This window comes from Microtus pennsylvanicus, chromosome 4, assembly GCF_037038515.1.
Source record: "Microtus pennsylvanicus isolate mMicPen1 chromosome 4, mMicPen1.hap1, whole genome shotgun sequence".
NCBI classification, from domain to species: domain Eukaryota; kingdom Metazoa; phylum Chordata; class Mammalia; order Rodentia; family Cricetidae; genus Microtus; species Microtus pennsylvanicus.
The window spans coordinates 126,534,081-126,556,128 of record NC_134582.1 but is presented as its reverse complement, the minus strand read 5'-3'; the positions used below and the strand labels follow the sequence as shown (position 1 = coordinate 126,556,128).

Sequence of the window (22,048 nt, the reverse complement as noted above, 5' to 3'; positions counted from 1 at the left end):
AGGCTAAATTAAAAAGAAATGGATTGCTGGGTTCAGCACTGAGAAGGCAGAAGCAGATGTATCTCTGTGAGTTCAAGGCCAGCCTGGTCCACATAGTGAGTTTGAGGCCCTTTAGGGCTGCATAGAGAGATCTTGTTTCCATAATAAATAAAATAAAAATGTAGTGGCTCAATTTCTTTAGTATAATAAATTTCAAATCAGCATCATGTTGAATCTTTGGCATGATTATTACTAATAACTCTTATGCAGGTCTATAATGAAAAAGAGTAAATAGGGATGAAATTTAAAATGTATAAGTGAAATAGAAATAGAACACTAGGAAGCATTTTATTTCTAAGGCATGTGTTTAAGGAGAGACCGGGATTGTTAAGCAGAGTGGGGCTATGAAGGAAAGGCCTCCTGCTTTGTTCTGGAATAATAGGAAGGGTGCTCTCAGGAAAAGACTCTATCAAGCTAAGACTCCAACTTAAGAAAGGAGAAAGCTTAAGGGGCTGCTCGCTCATAGAAAGCAATTGCTTCAACACAGAAAAGCTGCTGCTAATTCAGTCAAATGGTACAAGATGTTCATCTGAAGATGGCAGTTAACTTGGCAGTTAATCCAGATGGCACTGTCTTTGAAAGCATGAAAGATTCTGGAATGAGGGGGTCATGTATTCTTCTCCATAATTTTCGAGAGAAACTGAAGCCAAGCAACATGTGGCAATGCTGGAGTCCCTTTGAGAAGACCCTGCCAGACCATTACATGAAGTTGTGAAAGTGAAGCCTGGTTCCAGTGAAGATTACAAGATGTTGGAGATGTCAGAATTGGAAGACATCTGCCACAGAAAGCTGAATACAAGGGATAGAAACAGCTCAAAAAAGAGATGTGTGTTATATCCTACATCAAAGCTATAGGACTGAGACATCTAATCCCTTTCAAACTAAAGCCCTAGATACTGGATGCAGAGACATAGGCGCCAGTAGTTTCCCTGCTGGGTTTTACTTTTGCTTTGATTTAATATTTCTTTACTATGTCCCATTTATCCCTTCTGGAGTTTACTAAGTTTATGCTGGAGGTATGTAATTTAATTTTTGGTTTTATAGGGGTCATAGTTAAGAGACTGCCTTGAGTCTCCAAACAGACTTTCAATTTCTAAACAGTATTGAGACTTTAAATACTATGGGGACTTCTGAAGTTGTACTAAATGCATTTTGTATCATGAAAGGCCATGAACTTTTGAGGGCCAGTGAATGGAGTATGATGATGTGTGTAAGAAATGTCCCCCATAGGCTCATTCATTTGAATACTTAGTTGCAGCTATGGCTTACTTACCTGCTATCCCATACAGCTTCCTCAAAAGGGGTATTTTAAGGACTTTTATTTTTTATTGTAGTAATAAGGATACCCAAAACCTCCTTGACTTTTAAGGTCATGAAAAATTTGGGGCACATAGTTTAGTTTGCAGTAGTTTTAGACTTAGACCAAACATTGTGTTCAGAGTTGACACTGGAGAATAAAAGCAGCAAAACACGGAGAATTCTTGGCAGCAATGGGTTTGTAATCTATCTGGTTGTACACATGAACAGTAGACAATATAAAGAAGAATATATACCATATTTCAATACTTGGGCATTTCAGGCCCTATGTGCTCAATTTAACTATCTGAATTGTGTGTTTATAAATACAACATAAAGCTTTCCACAGCCTTTCACTCCAGGACTTTTGCTCTGATATAATTTAGAGAAGTATGGAGCCAAAGGCTAGGAGAACATCTCATGGTGGCTAGAAACTCCAAGAAGACACACACTGACAGGGTTTGTTCCACATGATTCTTTTCTTCTGTTTGCCATGAAAGAGTAGCACATTATATGAGAAGTCTGGGGTAGAAATGGCTAGCTTTTGATAAAGGTATGCTCAGCAAAGAATGTTCCACATCCAAGGTATCCCTCTGGGAGGTAATAACTAACCCTTCAAGGAGTGTCCGTCATTTACAAAGACTGTGGCAAAAATCTTACTAAGAGTCTACAAGAAATAAAAATCTAACCCATTTAAGGTAGTTACCCCCATTCCTATTTTATGAATGAGAAGATGCGAAGTTCCATGTTAGTGACTATAATTAGGCATTAAGTTAGTGAAATGGATAAAGTTCCATGTCAGGGACATCGTCTCCTTACTTTTTCATATTCACTGCTGCATCCCATCCTTTAGACAACTTTCCTGACACACAGTAAATGATAAATGTGTAACTAATGAAGGAAGGAAAGAAGGAAGGGAGGGAGGGAGAAAGGAAGCAAGCAAGCAATTTAATTATGGCATCACAACAAAGCAGTGGCAGATTTTTAGAAATTTCTTGTGATAAATACCATATTTATGATAAAATAGTATAGTAAAGGTGAATCAGCGTGGAGGGAAGTACAGGGCTGAGAAGATTGGAGCGAAGCACCAGAACTTGCTCAGGGGGATGGGATAAGCGGCAGACAGTGTGCTCGCTCTGACAAACCACTGTTGGCAGCCCTTGTGACAACTTGGAAGTTTTCTTCAAAACTTTACAGCTCATGAAGAAGCCAAAAAAAAAAAAAAAAAAAGGAATACAATTGGCAAAAAAAGCAAACAACCAAAAACCAAAACAAAAAACCCTTGTGGAGAGATGTAGAGCCCAATCATAATTTACATTTGCAGATATATAGATCTCCTAATGCACGGCTTCTGCCCTGATTACTAATTAATGAGGTGCCGAACTGCCTGCTGGTAGGAAACAGTGCTGGTTATGTCAGTCTTGTGGGACAGAGGAGCTCTGTGGTCCAAGAGGGTAGATGATTCTTTAATATCATTTCAGTAAATTAAAAGAACAAAATGGGGACAGGAGGCTTGTAGAGATAGAAGTAAAAACTTGACAAAAAATGCGGACTATCAACCCTGAAGTGTCTTGAAGAGACAAATCTCAATTTTATTATAGACCTCATCAAATACATATTACTTTTGCAGCAACTTATGTTCATTTAATCAGCAGACTGAATTCTGATGTGAATGTATTGGTAAAATTTAGAGAAAAATGTAGTAAGAGAGTTAAAAAGGATTAATGAGAGAGCAAAAAAGAGTGGCCTGTTTCTCACTGGATACTCATTTTCCACTCATGTTCCCCACTCGTCAGGTATCCCTGTGTAGTAGGAGTAGATCAATAGTAGCCAAATTCCACAACGTTATGACATAGGGCAAGCCTTAAACAGAGCTAATGGAAAACCACTCCTTGTCACAGTCTTCACAGTTGTTGTTGGTTATTTTTCCCTCCACAGATAAACGAGACAGAAGAGTGGAGACATGTTTCACCAGATGTTCTAATCATAATGCCTGGAGTAGCAGCTGACCACCTTCCAGAGGGAAACAACAGCTAGAGCTGGCTCCTCCTCCCCACCTGACTTAATCGAAAGTAGCAGACATTATTATATTAGACAGTTGGTTGCCACCTACCGTTTGACTTTTCACTATCTGCAGGTTTCATCTGAATGGGATGATGCATCTAAAAATATAAAAGTGAGAAAGTAAAGACAGATTGAATAACTGTAAAACCAGTCTAAGAAATGTGATACTATTCAAGTACTGCTATAATTACAAGGACACATAATTAATAACAAGGCTTCTAAAGAGTGACATTACCTTAGTTTGTTACCTAAGTTTTATGTTCAGGAATCTAACCCTCAAGCCAGGAACACTGTAATAGTACTTAAAAACTTGAACTTTGGAGTCAGGCTGGAGTATAACCTGGCTTTGCCATTCAATATAGCTTCTACCTCTGCATTATAGGTGATTCTAGCTCTGTAATCACAGCTATCTAATCTGGGCTAGTGCAATTTCTCTATGTAGTCTCTTCATCTATGAGATGGAGAGTCTGAGAGTCAAATGAGAGCACACATGTAAAGTGCTTCATGCATAAGCAGAGCCCAGGATGTGTTGATGAAGAATTTAGAAATATGGAATGAATATTTAGAATTATTAAATGGTAATAATCTTTGTTTATCTACCAGCTACACTGTTTGATTTCTGGGTTTATCTCAAGTCTCAATAAGAAATATTTGAAGGTATATCAGTGGCTTGATTTAGGTACCAACATACACATATACCCCCTCACTCCCCCCACACACAATGCATAGTCACTGGGATATGTGGACCAACAGGAGCAAGGGCAGAAGAGAGACTTGAGCCTACTAATTCAGTTACTACATATGTGGGAATAGAGAAAACTTGTAACAAATGAAGCTGAGATCCTGAACAACGGAAGACCTGGATGCTCCATGGTTCGTTATACAAAGCTGATGACACTGCTGTGTATGATCCAGAGTTTACTCCAAGCACAGAATGTTACCACTATTTCCAATTAAAATAAATTCCTCAAACTACTTTCAAAGGTCCTCTTATTTGATATTTCACCATACCCCAAGGAACAGGGAAGCCACAGGGTGGATGGAATTACTGGCTGTGCAAAAGCTTTTATTATAATGGGTCCACTCTTTGTGAACTTTTAATTTCCCCAGTGGACTTCCATTACTTGTAAGCCACAGCTCTGGGTTTTATCTAATTTAAGTAAAAGGGAATGGTACTTAGGGCACTTACATGATGGGACATTATTATCAGGTAGTGTGTGTGCACCAAACACCTGCCAGTGTCTTTAGAACACCAGAGGAAGAATACAGTGAGAAAGAACTGCCAAAAGATAAGACCCTAAGTAATTCAGAGCTGCCTGTATGTCCTCAATGGCAGGATGCTTTTATCTGTAGATCACAGGCCTCGAGATACAGCAACTACTAGTATTCCCACTCCATAATTCATATGTTCAATTTGTGGAGCAGAGACTACTTGAGGGTGATATGGAATATTACTTTAACTATGTAAAGATGTGTTACATTTGTTTCACCTTGTCTGCCTAAGGCACCTGATTGGTCTTATAAAAAGCTGAATAACCATTACAAATAATGATGCTATAAACATAATTGAACAAACGTCCTTGAAGTATAGTTGAGCATCCTTTGCGTATATGCCCAAGAGTGGTATTGCTGGGTCTTGTGGTAGGTTGATTCCCAATTTTCTGAGCAACCGCCATACTGATTTCCAGAGTGGTTGTACAAGTTTGCATTTCCATCAGAAATGGAGGAGGTTCCCCTTACTCCACATCTTCTCCAACACAAGCTATTATTGCATTATTTGTAATAGCCAAAACTTGGAAACAACCTAGATGCCCCTCACCCGAAGAATGGATAAAGAAAAGGTGGCATGTTTACACAATGGAGTACTACTCAGTGGTATAAAAACAATGACATCTTGAAATTTGCATGTAAATGGATGGAATTAGAAGAAACTATTCTGAGTGATGTAACTCAGACCCAAAAATAGGAACATGGTATGTCCCCACTCATAGGTGAATACTAGCCGTAAAGCAAAGGATAAGGAGCCTACAGTCCACGACCGCAGAGAAGCTAAGTAACAAGAACCCTAAGAGAAACATACATAGATCCCCCTGGGAAGGGGAAATAAGCAAGATCTCCTAAGAAAATTGGGAGTGTGGGGTTGGGGTGGGGGTGTGGAGGGAAGGCATTAGGGGAGGAGGAGAAAAGGGAAGGAGGAGGAAAACTAGAGGGAACAGGGTGGTCGAGATGGGGGAAGGACAGAGATGGAGAACAAAAAAAAGATATCTTGATTGAGGGAGCCATTACAGGACTAGGAAGAAATCTGGCACTAGACAAGGACAACCTTAGCTAAGACCCTAAACAATAGTGGAGAGGGTGTCTGAACTGGCCCTTGCCCTGTAGTCAGATTGATGACTATCTTAAATGTCACCACAGAACCTATATCCAGCAACTGATGAAAGTAGATGCAGAGAACCATAGCGGAGCACTGGGCTGAACTCCCAAAGCCCAGTTGAAGAGAGAGAGGAGTAAGAATATGAGCAAAGAGGTCAAGAACATGATGGGGATATCCACTGAAACAGCTGACCTGAGCTAATGGAAGCCTTCCAACTTTGGCCTGTCAGCGAGGGAACCACCATAGGACCAAACTAGGCCCTCTGAATGTGGGTGGTGGTTGTATGACTGGGGCAGACTGTGAGGCCACTGGCAGTGATACCAGGATTTATCCCTACTGCTTGTTCTAACGTTTTAGAACCCATTCCCTGGAAGGGTACCTTGCTTAGCCTAGATATAGGGGGAGGGCCTTTTTCCTGCCTCAAAGTAATGTGCTAGACTTTGTTGACTTCCCATGGGAAGCATTACCCTCTCTGAGGAATGGCTGGGGGTGAGTTGGAGGTTAGAGGGGGGAAGGTGGAGGGAGGAGGAGGAGGGGAGGGAGTGGGAAATGGATTGGCATGTAAATGAGAAAAGATAGCTTTTTAAAAAAATAAGTTAAAAAAAGGAAAAAAAAAGTTGAACAACCAATAGCTAGGCAGTAGTGGGAAAGGTGGGGCTAACAGGCAGAGAGAATAAGTAGGAGGAAGAATCTAGGAAAGACAGAATGTGTGTGTGTGTGTGTGTGTGTGTGTGTGTGAGAAGAGAGAGAGAGAGAGAGAGAGAGAGAGAGAGAGAGAGAGAGAGAGAGAGAGAGAATAAGAGAGAATAAGAGAGGAAGAGAGGAGATGCCCGGGGCCAGCTGGCCAGCCAGGTAGGCAGCCACCAGCCAGTCAGACAGAGTAGGACATACAGAATGAAAGAAAGGTAAAATGCCGAGGCAAAATGTAGATCAAGAGAAACAGGTTAAATTAAGTTATAAGAACTAGTGGGACAAGCATAAGATAAGGCTGAGAATTCCTAACCAATACTAAGTCCCTTTGTCATGATTTGGAAGCTGGTTGGTGGCCCAAATGAAAGCCTGTTATATGATAATATAATGTTTAGGAGTCCTAAATAGTCCTTAAAAAACACTACAGAAACAAACTGTGGAAAGTTCTGATTTGACCAACGCTGGAGAGAACAAGGTTTAAGGAAGATCAACAGTGTCTTTGAGCAGGTTATCCTTTGGTTTCATCTGTCTACCCATTCAGCCAGCATGGTCTTCTTGTGCCAGATCTAGGCTGAGGCCAGCTAGCTGTCAAAGGCCATAAGAGAGGGTTTTCCCTCAGGGGCTGCATGATTGGAAAACACAGTGCAAACTGCTAGCAGAGCAACATGCCAAATGCTGGAGGAGAGGCAACACAGTTTCTAGGAACCAAGGGAGAAAGAAATTTTTACTTTGCCTGGAAAGGACAAAGATTCCTAGCAAACATGGCATCTAGTTCCAGTCCTGAGACTTGCTAGATTAAGAGAAGATGGCTTGTCAAACCCACAGATGTCCCATCAAAGACCCAATGGTAAGAATGAACCCATATCTGAAACTGCTTGGGTGACTAAGAACCCAAGACAGATAGGCCAGGAACCTAGGAAAAAACAAATACTACTGTTCTGCTAAAGCAATAAAATGACCCCTAATGACATTCTGCCACATTCATGGATCATTGCCATCATCAGAGAAGCACAAAGACAGAGAACCACAGTCTTTTTTTTTAATAATTTAATTCATTTTTTTTACATAAAGAAAACAAATTACCTTTTTCATTTCACATACCCATACCAGTTCCCACTCTCTCCACCAATGCCCCCCTCCCCAAATCCACTCCTCAGAGAGGGTAAGGCACATTGCTTTGGGAAAGGTTCAAGGCCCTCCCCACTATATCCAGGCTGAGCAAGATATCCAATTCAAAGAGAATACGTTCCCAAAAAGTCAGTACAAGCAGTAGGGATAAATCCTGGTGCTGCTGCCAGTAGACCTGCAGTCTGCGCCAGCCATACAACTGTCACCCACATTCATAGGATCTACTTTGATCCTATGCTGAAGAAACACAGTCTTAAAATTTGCAGAGTACGAGATCTTGGACCACTCAGTCCTAAATGGATGTCTCCATCCAATCCCTTCTCTCAGATCTCAGGAAACTATGTAGAAGACGATGACACAGGAAGAGTGTAAGAGTCAGAGGGAATGAAGAACACCAAGGAAACACAGCAGGACCAACAAACATAGAAACTCAGAGAGACTATTGCAGCACACATAGCCATAGGGGGTATCAGTGTGAGAGAAGTGAACACAAGCCCCCATCTCTAACCTAGAAGCAATCTCCAACTGATGATCACCTGCAAACGAAAAATTTATGTCTCCAATGGAGTTTCAATAGGGATACAAACAATAACTCTTTCTCCCCCTTTTATTGAAAATGGATTTTTTTCCCTCACGTAATATGATTATGATCTCTCTGTTCTTCCCAGTTCCTCCTCCCCTCCTCTCCCCTCCCCTCCCCTCCCATCTGGCTCTATTCTCTTTCTATCTCTTATTAGATAACAAACAGGCTCTAAGGGACTATAATATAATAATACAGTAAGATAAACAAAAAGTAACATATTGGGATTGGACAAAACAAACAGAAGGAAAAGAGCCCAAGAGAAGGTATAAGAAACAGAAACCTACAAAAACATTAAAGAGAATATGCAAAGTACATGGAGGGTAAAAAAGAAGAAAAATATACAAATAAAAGAAAAAATTTTAAATTAAATAAAAATTTTAAGAAAAGAGAAAGAAAAGTCCTCACATGACACTGTGAGACAAGGAGCCTCCAAAGGGGCACACGGCCTAGCCGTCAGAGCAGTTTTTCCCCCCAGTTAGACTCCCTTGGAGGAAACTAAATTTTCATTTGCAAGTGATTCTCAACTGGAGATTGCTTCTGGGCTAGAGATGGGGGCTTGTGTCCACCTCTCCCGTCAGCTCCAGCACTCTAACTGGAGCAGACCTGTGCAGGCTCTGTGCACTCATATGTGCACCTGTCATGTTGACTCAAAGGGCCTTGCTTCCTTGGTGCAGTCATCCCCTCTGGCTCTTACACTCTTTCTGTCTCCTCTTATTTGATGGACTCATCCCATTTAGGACTGAGTATTCCAAGGTGCTTCATTCATTGTATACTATCTGGCTGTGGGTCTCGACATTTGTTCCTACAGCTTCTGGAGGAAGCTTCTATGAAGATGGCCGAGCAAGGTACTGATCTGTGAGTATAGCAGGATGTCATCAGCAGTCAGCTGGAGCCATTTTGTTGCTAGTGTTGTTTTGTCTGTTTGCTTTTTTTTCTCACACCAGTAGTGTTTGGGATACAAACCACTCTTAAAGGTAGGACCCATGCCCAGCAGTAGATGACCAACACAAAAGTCTTCTTCAGAAGTTCTTTGTCTAATAATTTTTTCCAGGGCATTTTTTTTTAAACCTGACAGATCATATGAGTGTGGATTATGTCTTCTGGTTTTTGTGTTTTATGGGATTTTCATGTCTATGAACATGTGTGTCTCTGATTCTATATGTGTTTATTGTGCTTTTTCACCTCTTTTTTCTGTTCATTTTATCCTAATCCAATTTGTTTTTGTTTTATCTTGTTTTTTTTATTATTCTTTAGATGTCATTTGTTTTCTACAGAGAGATGGAAAGCATGCAGATATGGATGGGAAGGGAGATGAGGAGGAACTTGGAGGAATTAGAAACTGTAATCAGAATATTTTGCATGAAAAAGAAACTATATTCAATAAAAGAAAAGAAACTGTAAACATAGTTCCTTTCCAAAGGGAGTTTATCATGCAAGGAGAACAGCAGCATAAATTTGTGAGGGTGTTAGAGCAGTGTTCTCAACCTGTGGGTCTCGACCCCTTTGGAGGTCAAACAACCACCAGAAAACACAGATATTTACATTATAATTCATAACAGTAACAAATTACAGTTATGAAATAGCAACAAAATAATTTTATGGCTGAGGGTCACCACAACATGAGGATCTGTATTAAGGGTGGAACATTAGGAAGGTTGAGAACCACTGTGTTAGAGGTTCTTGTAAGCTAATAAATTGATGGTTTGTCAAAGTGTATGGTCCCATGAAATCCACAGTTTAAAGGTACAAAAGATAGAGGTAAGTGTATGTTTTATGGGAAATATAGATGAACAAATGTGGCTCTTCCTCTCAAGAAGCCTGCTGTCCATCATGGTGGTTGATACACACATTTTATAAAAGGGAATGACAAATACCAGAAGAGGAGCAGGTGCTGTGAGCATCAGGTGTCAGTGCTATGGCCATCTAGACTTATCTGTGACGTGTACAGGACACTTGAGGAGGAATCTGAGACTCACACAAGCAGCATCATTCTACTATAAGACTGCTCTCAATTGCAGTTATGAAGGGAACAGTTGATTCACTAAGGACACACAGCTGATTAATGACACAGCTGGGATCAGAAATCAGATCACCCTGCTCTTAATACAGTGATGACTCTCCTGGACCACACTACTTCTCCACAGAATGTCTAATATGGGCCTTTAGTTAAGAGCTCCAGGCTTCACTCACCAGAGTCAGGTAAACATGCATTTAGGTGAAAGTATCCTCCTTTTTCCTCTAAACTCCCCAAACACTCGATCTCTGTAGGTTCATGATTGCTATTTCAGAGTAATATCTTGTTCTTCATCTTCCTGTAGCTGCTCAGTATCTGACCTAAGATCATCTAGAAAGAATAGCAGCAGTAATAAAGCACCTACTGCCACTATATACTTGAACTCTGTTTTGTTCTTTAGTGGGCCCAGAGCGGGTAAAACCTAGTTCACAGAAATTTTGGTTGTCAGACTATGGTGAACACTGAGTGGGTGGTCACCTACTGCAGGTACATTCTGAAGATAATTTAGTCATGTAAAGCACTGTAACCTTCGAGAAAGGTGTTCAATCAGTACTATATTAAGAATGGCTCATTATCATGAACATTGTTCATTTGAGTTACAAATTTCTGATCACATACAAGACATAAATGTCAAAAGGGACAAAAGCAGCATGGAGGAGTCATTCTCATCATGTTACTTTACTTTCTCAAAATCTGATTCAATGAACTTTGAGAGGTTTCTTGACCGGAACAGGGAGGTTACTACAAAAGAATGGGCATTCTAGTTTGTTTCAGATTATAATAAAGGGATTTTTCTTCGACAAAGGGGGTTTTAAAGGTTTGATCTAGAATTACCCTGAGACTATTTATCCTTCTATTTGTTTTTGCTTTTTCGTATATTGTTAGATGAAGGAAATGAAAAGGAGAGCTGTCATGACGAAATATTGTAAAGGATACCGAGACAGATCCAGCAACAGTTTTCCAGAGTACAGTATATGCTGAGAGACATTATGAGATCTCAGAAATGCCCAATACAGACCAAGGAAAGACAAACTGTGGTGTCTTAGATGACTCAAGGTGTTCCTTCTTGAAGAAATCCTTGCTAAGTCTGTGGCACAAAGATTGGGAGTTTGAAGTCTTCCTGGGCTACAGAATGGGTACAGGGCCAGCCTGAGAAACTGAGTAATACCATGTCTTAAAAGTCAAAGAAGAGAAGTGATATAAGTTAGTGGGGGAGCACTTACATAACATACATGAGGCCTTTGGATTAATTCCTAGTACTATAAAAAGAGCTGCAGGAAGGACATCTCAAGGAAGAGAACACATATCTAAAGGTACAAAGCAAGTGAACACAGGACGTACTGCTATTATAGAATGATGTTATGACTTTCTAACCAAAGCAAGAGGAGTTCTTAAGAAGACCATTTACCAGAAAGCACAGTAAGACTAGGAGAAGAGGTCTGTAATCATGAAAGACTTTGAAAGAAGTAAGTGATGCAAGACTACCCAACTGTGAACTAACGCTGTCCTAGTCACCAGGACTGGCAGTTAAAAGCCACATCCTCAGCACCTTTTCAAGAACCTAAGATGAAACCAATGGTATCAGCATGGCTGCTTCTTAACACTTCCCACCACGACGAGGGAACCTTATCTGCTGCCTAGGCTGGATGTGTCCCAAGGCTATATTTCCATACTGTGTATGGCACCTGGACATTCTACCTGATGACAACAGAGCAGCAAAGGCTCAGAAAACTTGGTAGTTTCCATTCCAGTGTCTAATGTCTCATTAGTTGTAAGGGAATTCCAGAATTAGAACTGTGCCTGGTTCCGTGTGGCAAGTGAGTATATGATTGTTAAGACTTTTTTTTCCCCCTGTCAAAAAGATTCCTTAGAGGTGTGTGCTAGTTAAATTAAGGCTATGTCTTCACGACCATATATAATAGGCCATGTCTGGAAAAAATATTCAGTGATCTGTCTGTACTGTCACAATTAGCTCTGATGAGCCTAGGAAGTTTTATAAATACCAGTGTCTCACATGTAGAGGGTAGTTTTCTTGCGTCATGAGGAAACATGAGCAATGAGTCACCTACTTGTGTACTGGTAGCTAACTGAAAAGCAAAACAAAGCAAAACAAACCACATATCCCTACTCTCTGTGGGGAGCATGTTTCCAGAGAACATGATAGGTGCCAGTTTTATACACATAGATCCTGCTCACAGGAGTGCAGCTGACTTAACATACTTCAGGATGGCATATTTTAGGAGGAAAGTTTTCTGAATTTGTGTTATTGCCGATTTTTTGACTGACAGGAATCTCCTTTTCATTCTTGCCCATAGTTACACATCAAGTTGCTAGCTAGTTTCTTGGTCTCTATTTAGCTTTACTTGTTTTGAAACAAACGGGACATAATGAAAAGGGAAAATTTAATAGCTGCCTCCCATCTTTACTGGGGGTAGGGTAGTTCTAATTATGGTCTTTATATAAGGTCTGCTTAATTTCCATTAACCACTGGAATTATGTGTATAGTCAAAGCAGAACCATGCAGGGCAATATATATTACTGCAGCACACTAAACAGTGCTTCTGTGGAGCTGCTTAACTTTCAGTGAGGACATATTTATAAATTATTATTTTTTCTACCCTGAAGTTATGACTGTGAACCACCTACAACAAGCAGCTTCTTCTGTGTGATGCTGCTGATTCCTGCATAAAGCCTCCCCACTTCGATCCCTCCTCTTACTTTGTAAGTAGCATGGGGTATGCCTTCCTCTTTTCCATTCATATATACCCTAGAACTGATCTGTCCACTACTGGTGCTCAGAATGGCAAACAGTTGAAGAGAACAAATGTGCTTCATTCCTGAAAGTGTTTCAGCTTCATCACATAAGGAGCCAGCTGTGGCTGATGAAAATGAAAATGAGCATAGAACTTTGGAACAAAGCCATTATTGAAGGTCTGTGAGGGCAACAGAGTACTGTACCTAGCCCAGAATCCAAGCATTACGCCACAGTGACAGGTACAAGGCTAGGCCACATCACCAGCAATCATTAATCAGCCCCAGACTGGTTTCTCCTAACTTCTCTCAGTCTAGTGATGCCTACAAGGAAGAATATGATTTACAACACGTCCCTCGGGGAAAGCAAGGGATAGCGAGAGGAAAGCCTGGCTGCACACATGAGAACTCATGTTGAAACTTGTTTAATTCTAGCCATCACCAACTGATGAATTAATCACCTTCCACACAAGATTCAAAATAAAACATGCCATTTTAAACCTGAAATAGGTTTTAGAAAGTCACTGTTACATATCATTAAAGCTATCCCAACCCCTTACTAGATCAGCTGTGCTGGAAAATATTATAAGTTTACTGCAATAAAATATTTAAAAGTAGAGAAGGAGGGGAGTGAAACAGGTAAATTTGTGAAAGAGCTCCATGAAAAATGAGAGAAAAACAAACAAACTAGCATTTTTATTTTACACCATAACACAAAACTGATTTATGCAGAGTAATGGACATCTTGTTTCCATAACCATGGAATATGAAATGCAACTATGCTATACTATCTAAGCTTTTATAAAAACAATTTTGTGACTGGTAAGTTGTAGAAGAGTTGCCACCAACTATAGGTAGATGATTCCTTGAAATGTAAGACTACATGTACTGCCAAAGGTTCTTTTTTACAGTAAGACACTCCACACTTATATAGCTTTGCCCCTCTAAGTTAAGTGCTTCCGTCACTGCAGTTACTGTTACATTACGCTCTGCATTAGGAGATAGGGAAGAAACAAGGGTGGCTTTATTTATGACTGTCAAGGATAAGCAGTATGAGCAAAAACCTCTGCACATGCTGCTGTTTCAAATGTAGATCTGCTAAGATGAGGCTACTAGAATGACAGCAAAACACAGATGGCAAAAATAATTTCTCAGATCAGTCAAAAACAAACTTTAATCAATAACTATCATTATTATGAATACAGAGAAAATATCCCTTCACTCCTAATTTTCTAGGCATTTTTTAAAGGCTTTCTGTAAGTTAGTCCATTGTTTCCCAAAACAGTCATGTGAAGTTGGTAATTAGAATAATCAAGAGGTCAGGGCAAAATAACTTGGCCTTGTCACATAGCAAACAAGAAGGGGGCAGGACTGTAACTCAGGTCTGTCTGTGGCAAGAGCATAGTAAGTTCACTGCCTCTATTCTATACATATATGGTTTTGTGTGTCTACATAAAATATACAAAACACAAAACAAATTTTATACACACACATATCTGAGACCGGCTTAATTCATTTAATATGGTTATCTCAAGTTTTTGGAATCTTTAAAATTAATCAATGTATGGGCAACTTACTGTTATGTAGCCATCATTCACATCCAAACGCTGTGTTAACTACTTAGATTATTTGTTGTCATAGTTATTTCAACATTTCTTTATAAATTCTCGAGAAAGCTGTTATCCTCTGAAGACACACATTCACGAGAGAAGCAGAGTATAAAGATTCATCTATATCTGGCCACAGGGTCACAGGGCCATTCATAATAGCTCGTTTGGAGCATTAGGATTGAGTTACCACCATAGGTACATGTAGAATTTTCAATCAATGTTCGCTGGCATATTTTTATATACATGCTTAATCTTGGAAAAAATAGGATTTGAATGGGATAGAAACAAGAAATATGACATATAATTTTCCCATAGCAAATCACAACTGGAGAAAAACTCAGTAAAAAAAATTATGACTTCCTCATAGTCATTGAGCTATGTGAAGTGCCCAATAAAGTTATTGTTATCTTTTCTATACAAAAGTTGCTCTGAGGGGTTTTTAAAAAGTCTATTTGAAAGCTAAAAGGATGCACTTTTAAAGAATGGCCTTTTCTGGTTCTTGGAAGGAATGCTCAACTCCAAGATTTTTTTTTTGATACATACTAATAATATAGTGATAGATAACTCAGAATTCTGCATCTGTTTTTGGCTTAGTGGGCTCCAACTCAGCCTTTTTAAGCCACAATAACATGAGCTATTTATATTTCTGCTACAATAATGTAGTGTATTAAAGGTGATAAAATAAATAACTATTTAGTTCTGGCAAAATACAAAATAAAATATAGTAAGAAAATTAGATTACTCTGGGTAGAATTCTATGCGGGAATTTGGGGTCTGTTATGGTGATTAAGCCATCACTGCTGACAGATTACTCTAATCGGCTGTCAAATAACATTCCCAACCCCATCTGTAACTTGGCGTCCTAGTTATTCAGTCCATGTTACCTTTTGCGTATAAAACACACACCAAACAAGAGAGGTACAGACTAGCATTTATTATACTCATTAGCTATGATTAGGTTCTGTTTTTATACTAAATAAAAACACAAGCTTTCATTTTGGTTTATTTGTTCCTAAAATTAGAAGAAAAAGGAATAATTTTAAAATAAGAAGCACAGGCCATGAATAAAAAGTAACTATAATAAAAAGCACAGACCTCTCAGAGACAGTGCTATTTAAAAACGGCAATCTTATTTTCTTTGACACATTAATGGTAAGGGAAAACACATGCTACTTTTAAAGATATGGTTTATTTTACTTCTGTGTGATTGAGTATTTGCCTGCATTTATGTATGTACACCACATCCATGCCTGGTGCCCTTGGAGACCAAAAGAAGGCATCAAATTTCCTTAAAGTGGGATTATAGATACTTGTGAATTGTTATGTTCATACCAAACCTGAGTCTTCCGCAAGAACAGCAAATGCTCTTAGCCACTGAAGCATCTCTATAACCCTACTCCCGTGCCACGTTAACTCTCTTAACAGATCTGTTCAACTGGTGATTTCTCTCTCCCTCTCCTCTCCCTCTCCCTCTCCCTCTCCCTCTCCCTCTCTCCCTCCCTCCCTCCCTCCCTTTCTTTTTTTTTTCCCCCGAGATAGAGTTTCTCTGTGGCTTTGGAGCATGTCTTAGAACTAGCTCTTGTAGACCAGGCTGGTCTTGAACTCACAGAGATTCCCCTGCCTCTGCCTCCTGAGTGCTGGGATTAAAGGCAGGCGCCACCACCCGGCAACAGCTAGTGATTTCTACAGTAAAAGGCACTGTGCTTAGCAGTTACTCTATGTGGATTTCTTGGGTAGCTCTTCAGTTCTTCCACATTTGTCACTGCATCTCTGTGATATAAATACCTGGTCTAGATAAATGTACTACCAACTAAAAGCAAAATTTGCTAAGATTGTGCCTAGGTCTTAAGATCTACTTGTATTAAAGACAAAAACACCCCCCCCCAACACAAAAACAAAATAAACTTAAAGTTATGAAGCAGTTTAAAAATGGAGATAAAGAAGGATTCAAGATAAGAAAAACCTTACAGAATCACAATGCTGCTGAAATTAAACACACAACAGCTACAATTGGAGCAAAAGACCACAAAAACTTTGTGTGAACACAGCTAGAAGATCAAAATCACTACTGATTAATGAGCCAAGATGAAGATAAAGGTAATAATGTGCCCTTTCTTATCACCAGAATCCTTTCCGACTATTTCTTTTCATTGTGGTACTGCCTTCCAAAGTCAACAATTGCTCCAATGATAATTCTTCCATATGTTAAACAGGTGGAAATCAGACCTGAGGTTCAGTGGAGCAAGACAACATATACACTGAAACAGTAATGCCTTACCTGGCTAATAATGAACTACTTAATGATTTGGTAGCTTGTGTACAATTCTAGTATGAAATTCCACATGCCATAAGTTTAGTATAATCTTAAATTTTAAGAGAAATGAGTTTAGTTTTTAAAATATATTATCCCTTTTGGTATTAGTCTCCTACCCATAACTGTCACATGTGGCTTCTGGCTCTGTCCCCAGCATTAGGTGTTTTCAGGCTCACCAATTCCTCAGCCCCAGAGTTGGGATGAACAGAGCCCTGCTTGAAGGCAAGAGGTAACACTGCAGTCTCTCCTGCTAACCTTCATTCTGCGGGAAGATGCCCAGTTGATTTCCTTCACCCCTCTGCCTGGGACTCCAAGGCCTGATTTTTCTTTAAGTAGTGAGTGCCTGAGAGCCTCCTCACCTGATTTGCTCAACATTTTTTTCCCTAACGTTCTCTTGCTTAATAATGATTTTTTGAATTTCTTCCCAGAGAAATCTTTACTTAGAATTTTAAAGCCACACCACTGCTTCATCCTCACAGGAAATGGTTTGAGAAAGAAATCTATCCAAGAGGACTTAGGTTTTAGTGACCTTGCAGAAACCTGAGGTGCTGGATTGAGAGTACTGCTCAATCCCCTCTGGCACATTTGGAGTTCCCAGATTAGACCTATTTTTACTTATTTTTTCCCCTTATCATACTTCTTCCTAGTCCCACAGTCAATACCTTAGTTAGGTCCTCATTTTTGCTCATGTAAATGCCTTTAGCTCCTCCTCACCAGTTCTGGTCATTGCCTTCCAAACTGTTTTCTACACCATTGCCTTCTGATTGCTCTTGAAACTTAGGTCTAGAAGTTTTCTCTTGCTCAAAAACTCACAAGTATCTTCTAAATTCAGTTCCAACTCTCTGGCCTATATTTTAGGCTACTGTATGCTTCAACCTAGTAGTATTGTCAGGCTTGTTTCTCATTGCAATACTGTATTTCTCTTTTATTCAAATAGGTTGACTTTTTCTTCTTGGAACTTCTGCCATATGCTAATCCACAAAAAAGGATCAGAACCCTTTCTTATGCATGTAAACATGTTGTTTCTTTTGGCTACATAGCTGCTGTAATCTATTCTAGACAAAGCTTACACTTCAAACTAGAATAAACCTGTTACTTTTGTTGATTAAGCATGGCTTAATAGGATAATCTCCTAATTCAAATTCATCTATTGCATGACAAAAAAACTGCATTATTTCAGATGACTGATAAAAAGTTTTCAAAGTTTAATTTTACAGGCTATTTACTTCCAGAGGTTTAGAGTGTTTTCCAGAAATTCCTCTACAATATTTATGAGATTTATTTATATTTTAGGTTAAAACATTTAAAGATTTAAAACTTTAATTTTCTCTCTGTGTGTATGTGTACCTGAGAGTAGGTGTGCCGTGGGCTGGTCTTTCTGTATGCTGTGAATATGTATTACTTTCATTGGTTGAAAAAGCTGAATTGGCTTTTCCTATAGCCAGGCAGAATAAGGCTTGACGGGAAAGCCAAATGGAGATACAGGGAGAAGGAGGGAGGAGTTGAGTGATGTGGGAGTCCCCTCTGTTTGTTGTGATTACCACTAATGAACAAAGAAACTGTCTTGGCTGTTATAGGGGAAAGGAATAGACCTAGGTGGGGAAAACTGAAGTGAATGCTGGGAGAAAGGAGGTAGGGTCGGAGACAGCATGGATCCGCCAGGGGAGAGAGACATGCTGAAACTTTACTGGTAGGCCACGACCTTGGGGTGATATACAGGTTAATGGAGATAGGTTAAATTAAGATGTAAGAGTTGAGCAATAAGAAGCTAGAGCTAATGGGCCAAGCAGTGATTTAATTGATACAGTATCTGTGTGGTTATTTTGGTTCTGAGTGGCCAGGAAAAACAAGCAGCCTCCTCCTACAGTCAAGAGAGATACCAGCAGCCACCCAAGGAGTAAGATGCCAGAGCACTACCAGTAAGCCATGGACCACATGGCAATACATAGATTAATAGAAATGGGCTAATTTAAATGTAAGAGCTAGCTAGTAATAAGCCTGAGGCACTGACCAAACATTTATAATTAATATAAGCCTCTGAGTGGTATTCAGGGCATGAGAGAAATGTCTGATTATACAGGTTTCTGAGGAGGTCAGAGGTGATGGATCTGATGGAGCCAGAGTTACAGGTAGTTGTGATATATATGATGGGTGTTAGAGACCAAATTCAGATCTTCTGCAAGAGGACGTTGTATGCCTAATCATTGAACCATCTCCCAAGTCCCATATTTACTAGTTTTAATCAAGTAAATTTAAACACAGTCTTAACAACCTGACTTTGTATTGTAAGTTCACTTTGACTTAGTGGTTAGTATTTTGTACCCAATACAAAATTTCCTTCATCTGCTTCAAACAACCTTAATGCTGATGTTTTATTTTGTAATTTAGAGTTTCCTTTCGGCTTTAAGATAACCTAAACTCAGCATAGAAATAATCCAAATAAGCAAATTGTTAAAACATGTATTGTAGAATATTATTTTAAGATGTGTTACATTGGGGCTGGAGAGATGGCTCAGAGGTTGGGAGCACTGGCTGCTCTTCCAGAGGTCCTGAGTTCAATTCCCAGCAACCACATGGTGGCTCACAGCCATCTGTACTGAGATCTGGCGCCCTCCTGTGGTGAGCGGGCAGAATGTTATATACATAATAAATAAAATAAAAAAAATGCTTTGAAAAAAAAAGATGTGTTACATTTGTTTACATTGTGAAACATTTGTTTAATGATGCAAAGATGTGTTGCATTCTTTTATGTTGCATTTGTTGCAATCTGTGAAGCCGGGTTATTTTGCCTGTCTAAAACACCTGATTGGTCTAATAAAGATTTGAATGATCAATAGCAAGGCAGGAGAAAGGATAGGCGGAACTGGTAGGCAGAGAGAACAAATAGAAGGAGAAAAAGAGAAAAAAGATTAAGGATTGAGTGAAAGGAGAAGGAGGATTCCAGAATCTAGCCACCCAGCTACACAGCAAGCCATAATAGGGTAAAAAGTAGAGAAAGATATATAGAAATAGAGAAAGGCAAAATGCCAGAGGAAAAGATAGGTGGGATAATTAATTTAAAAGCTTTCTAGAAGTAAGCCAAGCTAAGGCCAGATATTTATAAGTTATCATAAATCTCCATGTGTGTTTATGTGGGAGCTAGGTGGCAGCCCCCCCCCCCCCCAAAAGAGCAAAGAGTCAAAAGTTACAGTAAAGTGTTAGAAAAACCAACTACACCTCTGGCTCAAAATTAATTTGCAAAACTTAAGTTAGCGGTAATTTACCTTGAACTTGACAGGATACAGCTAATTTTATTAACACAATGGAAACGCATCACCAAATTATATATTCCAGTGATCCTTCATAGCATAGTTTCTGAATCATAAATTGAATAAATTTTAAGCCACATTAGTTCATGCCTAAAATATCAACCTCTCTGCAATTGCAACCTCTCATTAAAAAAATACATGATTTGATTGATTTACAATAGACAAGTAAATTCCATACCTTAATCAACATTATTATTCCATACTGCCTCTGTATGTTTTGGGATTCCTACTAACTGAATAAAAGCAAATAAAGTATTTTTTCTAAATTATGCTTAAGACAAAATGATTCAAATTATCTCTCTCTATGTCTCATCTCTTGTCTTCCCTGCACCCCACTCCCTTTCCATATACCTGGTCAAAATAAATTCTAGTAAACAGAGATGACAAATTGAGAAAAAAATTCCTTATGGACAATTTCATATCATCCACAGTAAAATGCACAATAAAATGCAAATTCATTAAACATCTTAGCAAGACATCTGACACTATGATAGCAGTTCTATCGATCCATCTCAGCTCTTACCACAGTACTAATTTTGGTTGAAATTCTACCAGATGAAGACCTTCTTTCTAGTGCTGCAAATTCTTTAGAGTATGAGCTTCATTTAATGATCTCGTTTTGATTTCTGCCTTCTACTTGATTATGGGACATCTTTTGCCAACTTTAGAAATTATCTGTTGGCAGAGCTTAGGGATATCAGGATGACAGTTAAACTATTTTATCGAAAAAGCTTTATATTTAGGCCCAGTGTTATAAACATTAAATTCAAAGCTTAAGCTTTCTATTTATTTATTTATTTGTTTATTTATTTATTTATTTAAGATTTCTGCCTCTTGCCCGCCACTGCCTCCCATTTTCCTCCCCTTCCCCCAATCAAGTCCCCCTCCCTTGTCAGCCTGAAGAGCAATCAGGGTTCCCTGCCCTGTGGGAAGTCCACCTCCATCCAGGTCTAATAAGGTGAGTATCCAAACTGCCTAGGCTCCCCCAAAGCCAGTATGTGCAGTAGGATCAAAAACCCATTGCCATTGTTCTTGAGTTCTCAGTAGTCCTCATTGTCCACTATATTCAGTGAGTCCGGCTTTATCCCATGATTTTTCAGACCCGGGCCAGCTGGCCTTGGTGAGTTCCTGAAAGAACATCCCCATTGTCTCAGTGTGTGGGTGCACCCCTAGCGGTCCTGAGTTCCTTGCTTGTGCTCTCTCTCCTTCTGCTCCTGATTTGGACCTTGAGATTTCAGTCTGGTGCTCCAATGTGGGTCTCTGTTTCTGTCTCCTTTCATCGCCTGATGAAGGTTAATATTCAGGAGGATAACTATATGTTTTTCTTTGGGTTCACCTTCTTATTTAGCTTCTCTAGGATGGCGAATTATAGGCTCAATGTCCTTTATTTATGGCTAGAAACCAAATATGAGTGAGTACATCCCATGTTCCTCTTTTTGGGTCTGGCTTACCTCACTCAGGATAGTGTTTTCTATTTCTGCCCATTTGCATGCAAAATTCAAGAAGTCATTGTTTTTTACTGCTGAGTAGTACTCTAATATGTATATATTCCATACTTTCTAATACCTATACTCCTTAATGTATTTCACAATATAGAAACAGAAGAGTCATTGCCTAATCCCTTTTATGAAGCTACAGTTACCCTGATACCAAAACCACACAAAGACCCAACCAAGAAAGAGAATCACAGGCCTATCTCACTCATGAACATCAACGCAAAAATTCTCAATAAAATACTGGCAAACCGAATCCAAGAACACATTAGAAAAATCATCCATCATGATCAAGTAGGCTTCGTCCCAGAGATGCAGTGCTGGTTCAACATATGCAAATCTATCAATGTAATCCACCATATAAATAAACTGAAAGAAAAAAAC

At 39.3% G+C, this 22,048-nt stretch overlaps 1 protein-coding gene across 43 annotated transcripts in view; it reads right to left on the bottom strand.

The window, feature by feature from the left end:
* The window catches only part of Celf2 (CUGBP Elav-like family member 2), an 829,031-nt gene that overhangs the window by 79,995 nt on the left and 726,988 nt on the right, over positions 1–22,048 (bottom strand). For all 43 annotated transcript variants that reach the window (XM_075970392.1, XM_075970404.1, XM_075970381.1 and 40 more), the window contains one exon: positions 3,449–3,497. In XM_075970392.1, coding sequence (XP_075826507.1) covers positions 3,449–3,497 — 49 coding nt within the window. The remainder of the gene's footprint in view (positions 1–3,448; positions 3,498–22,048) is intronic.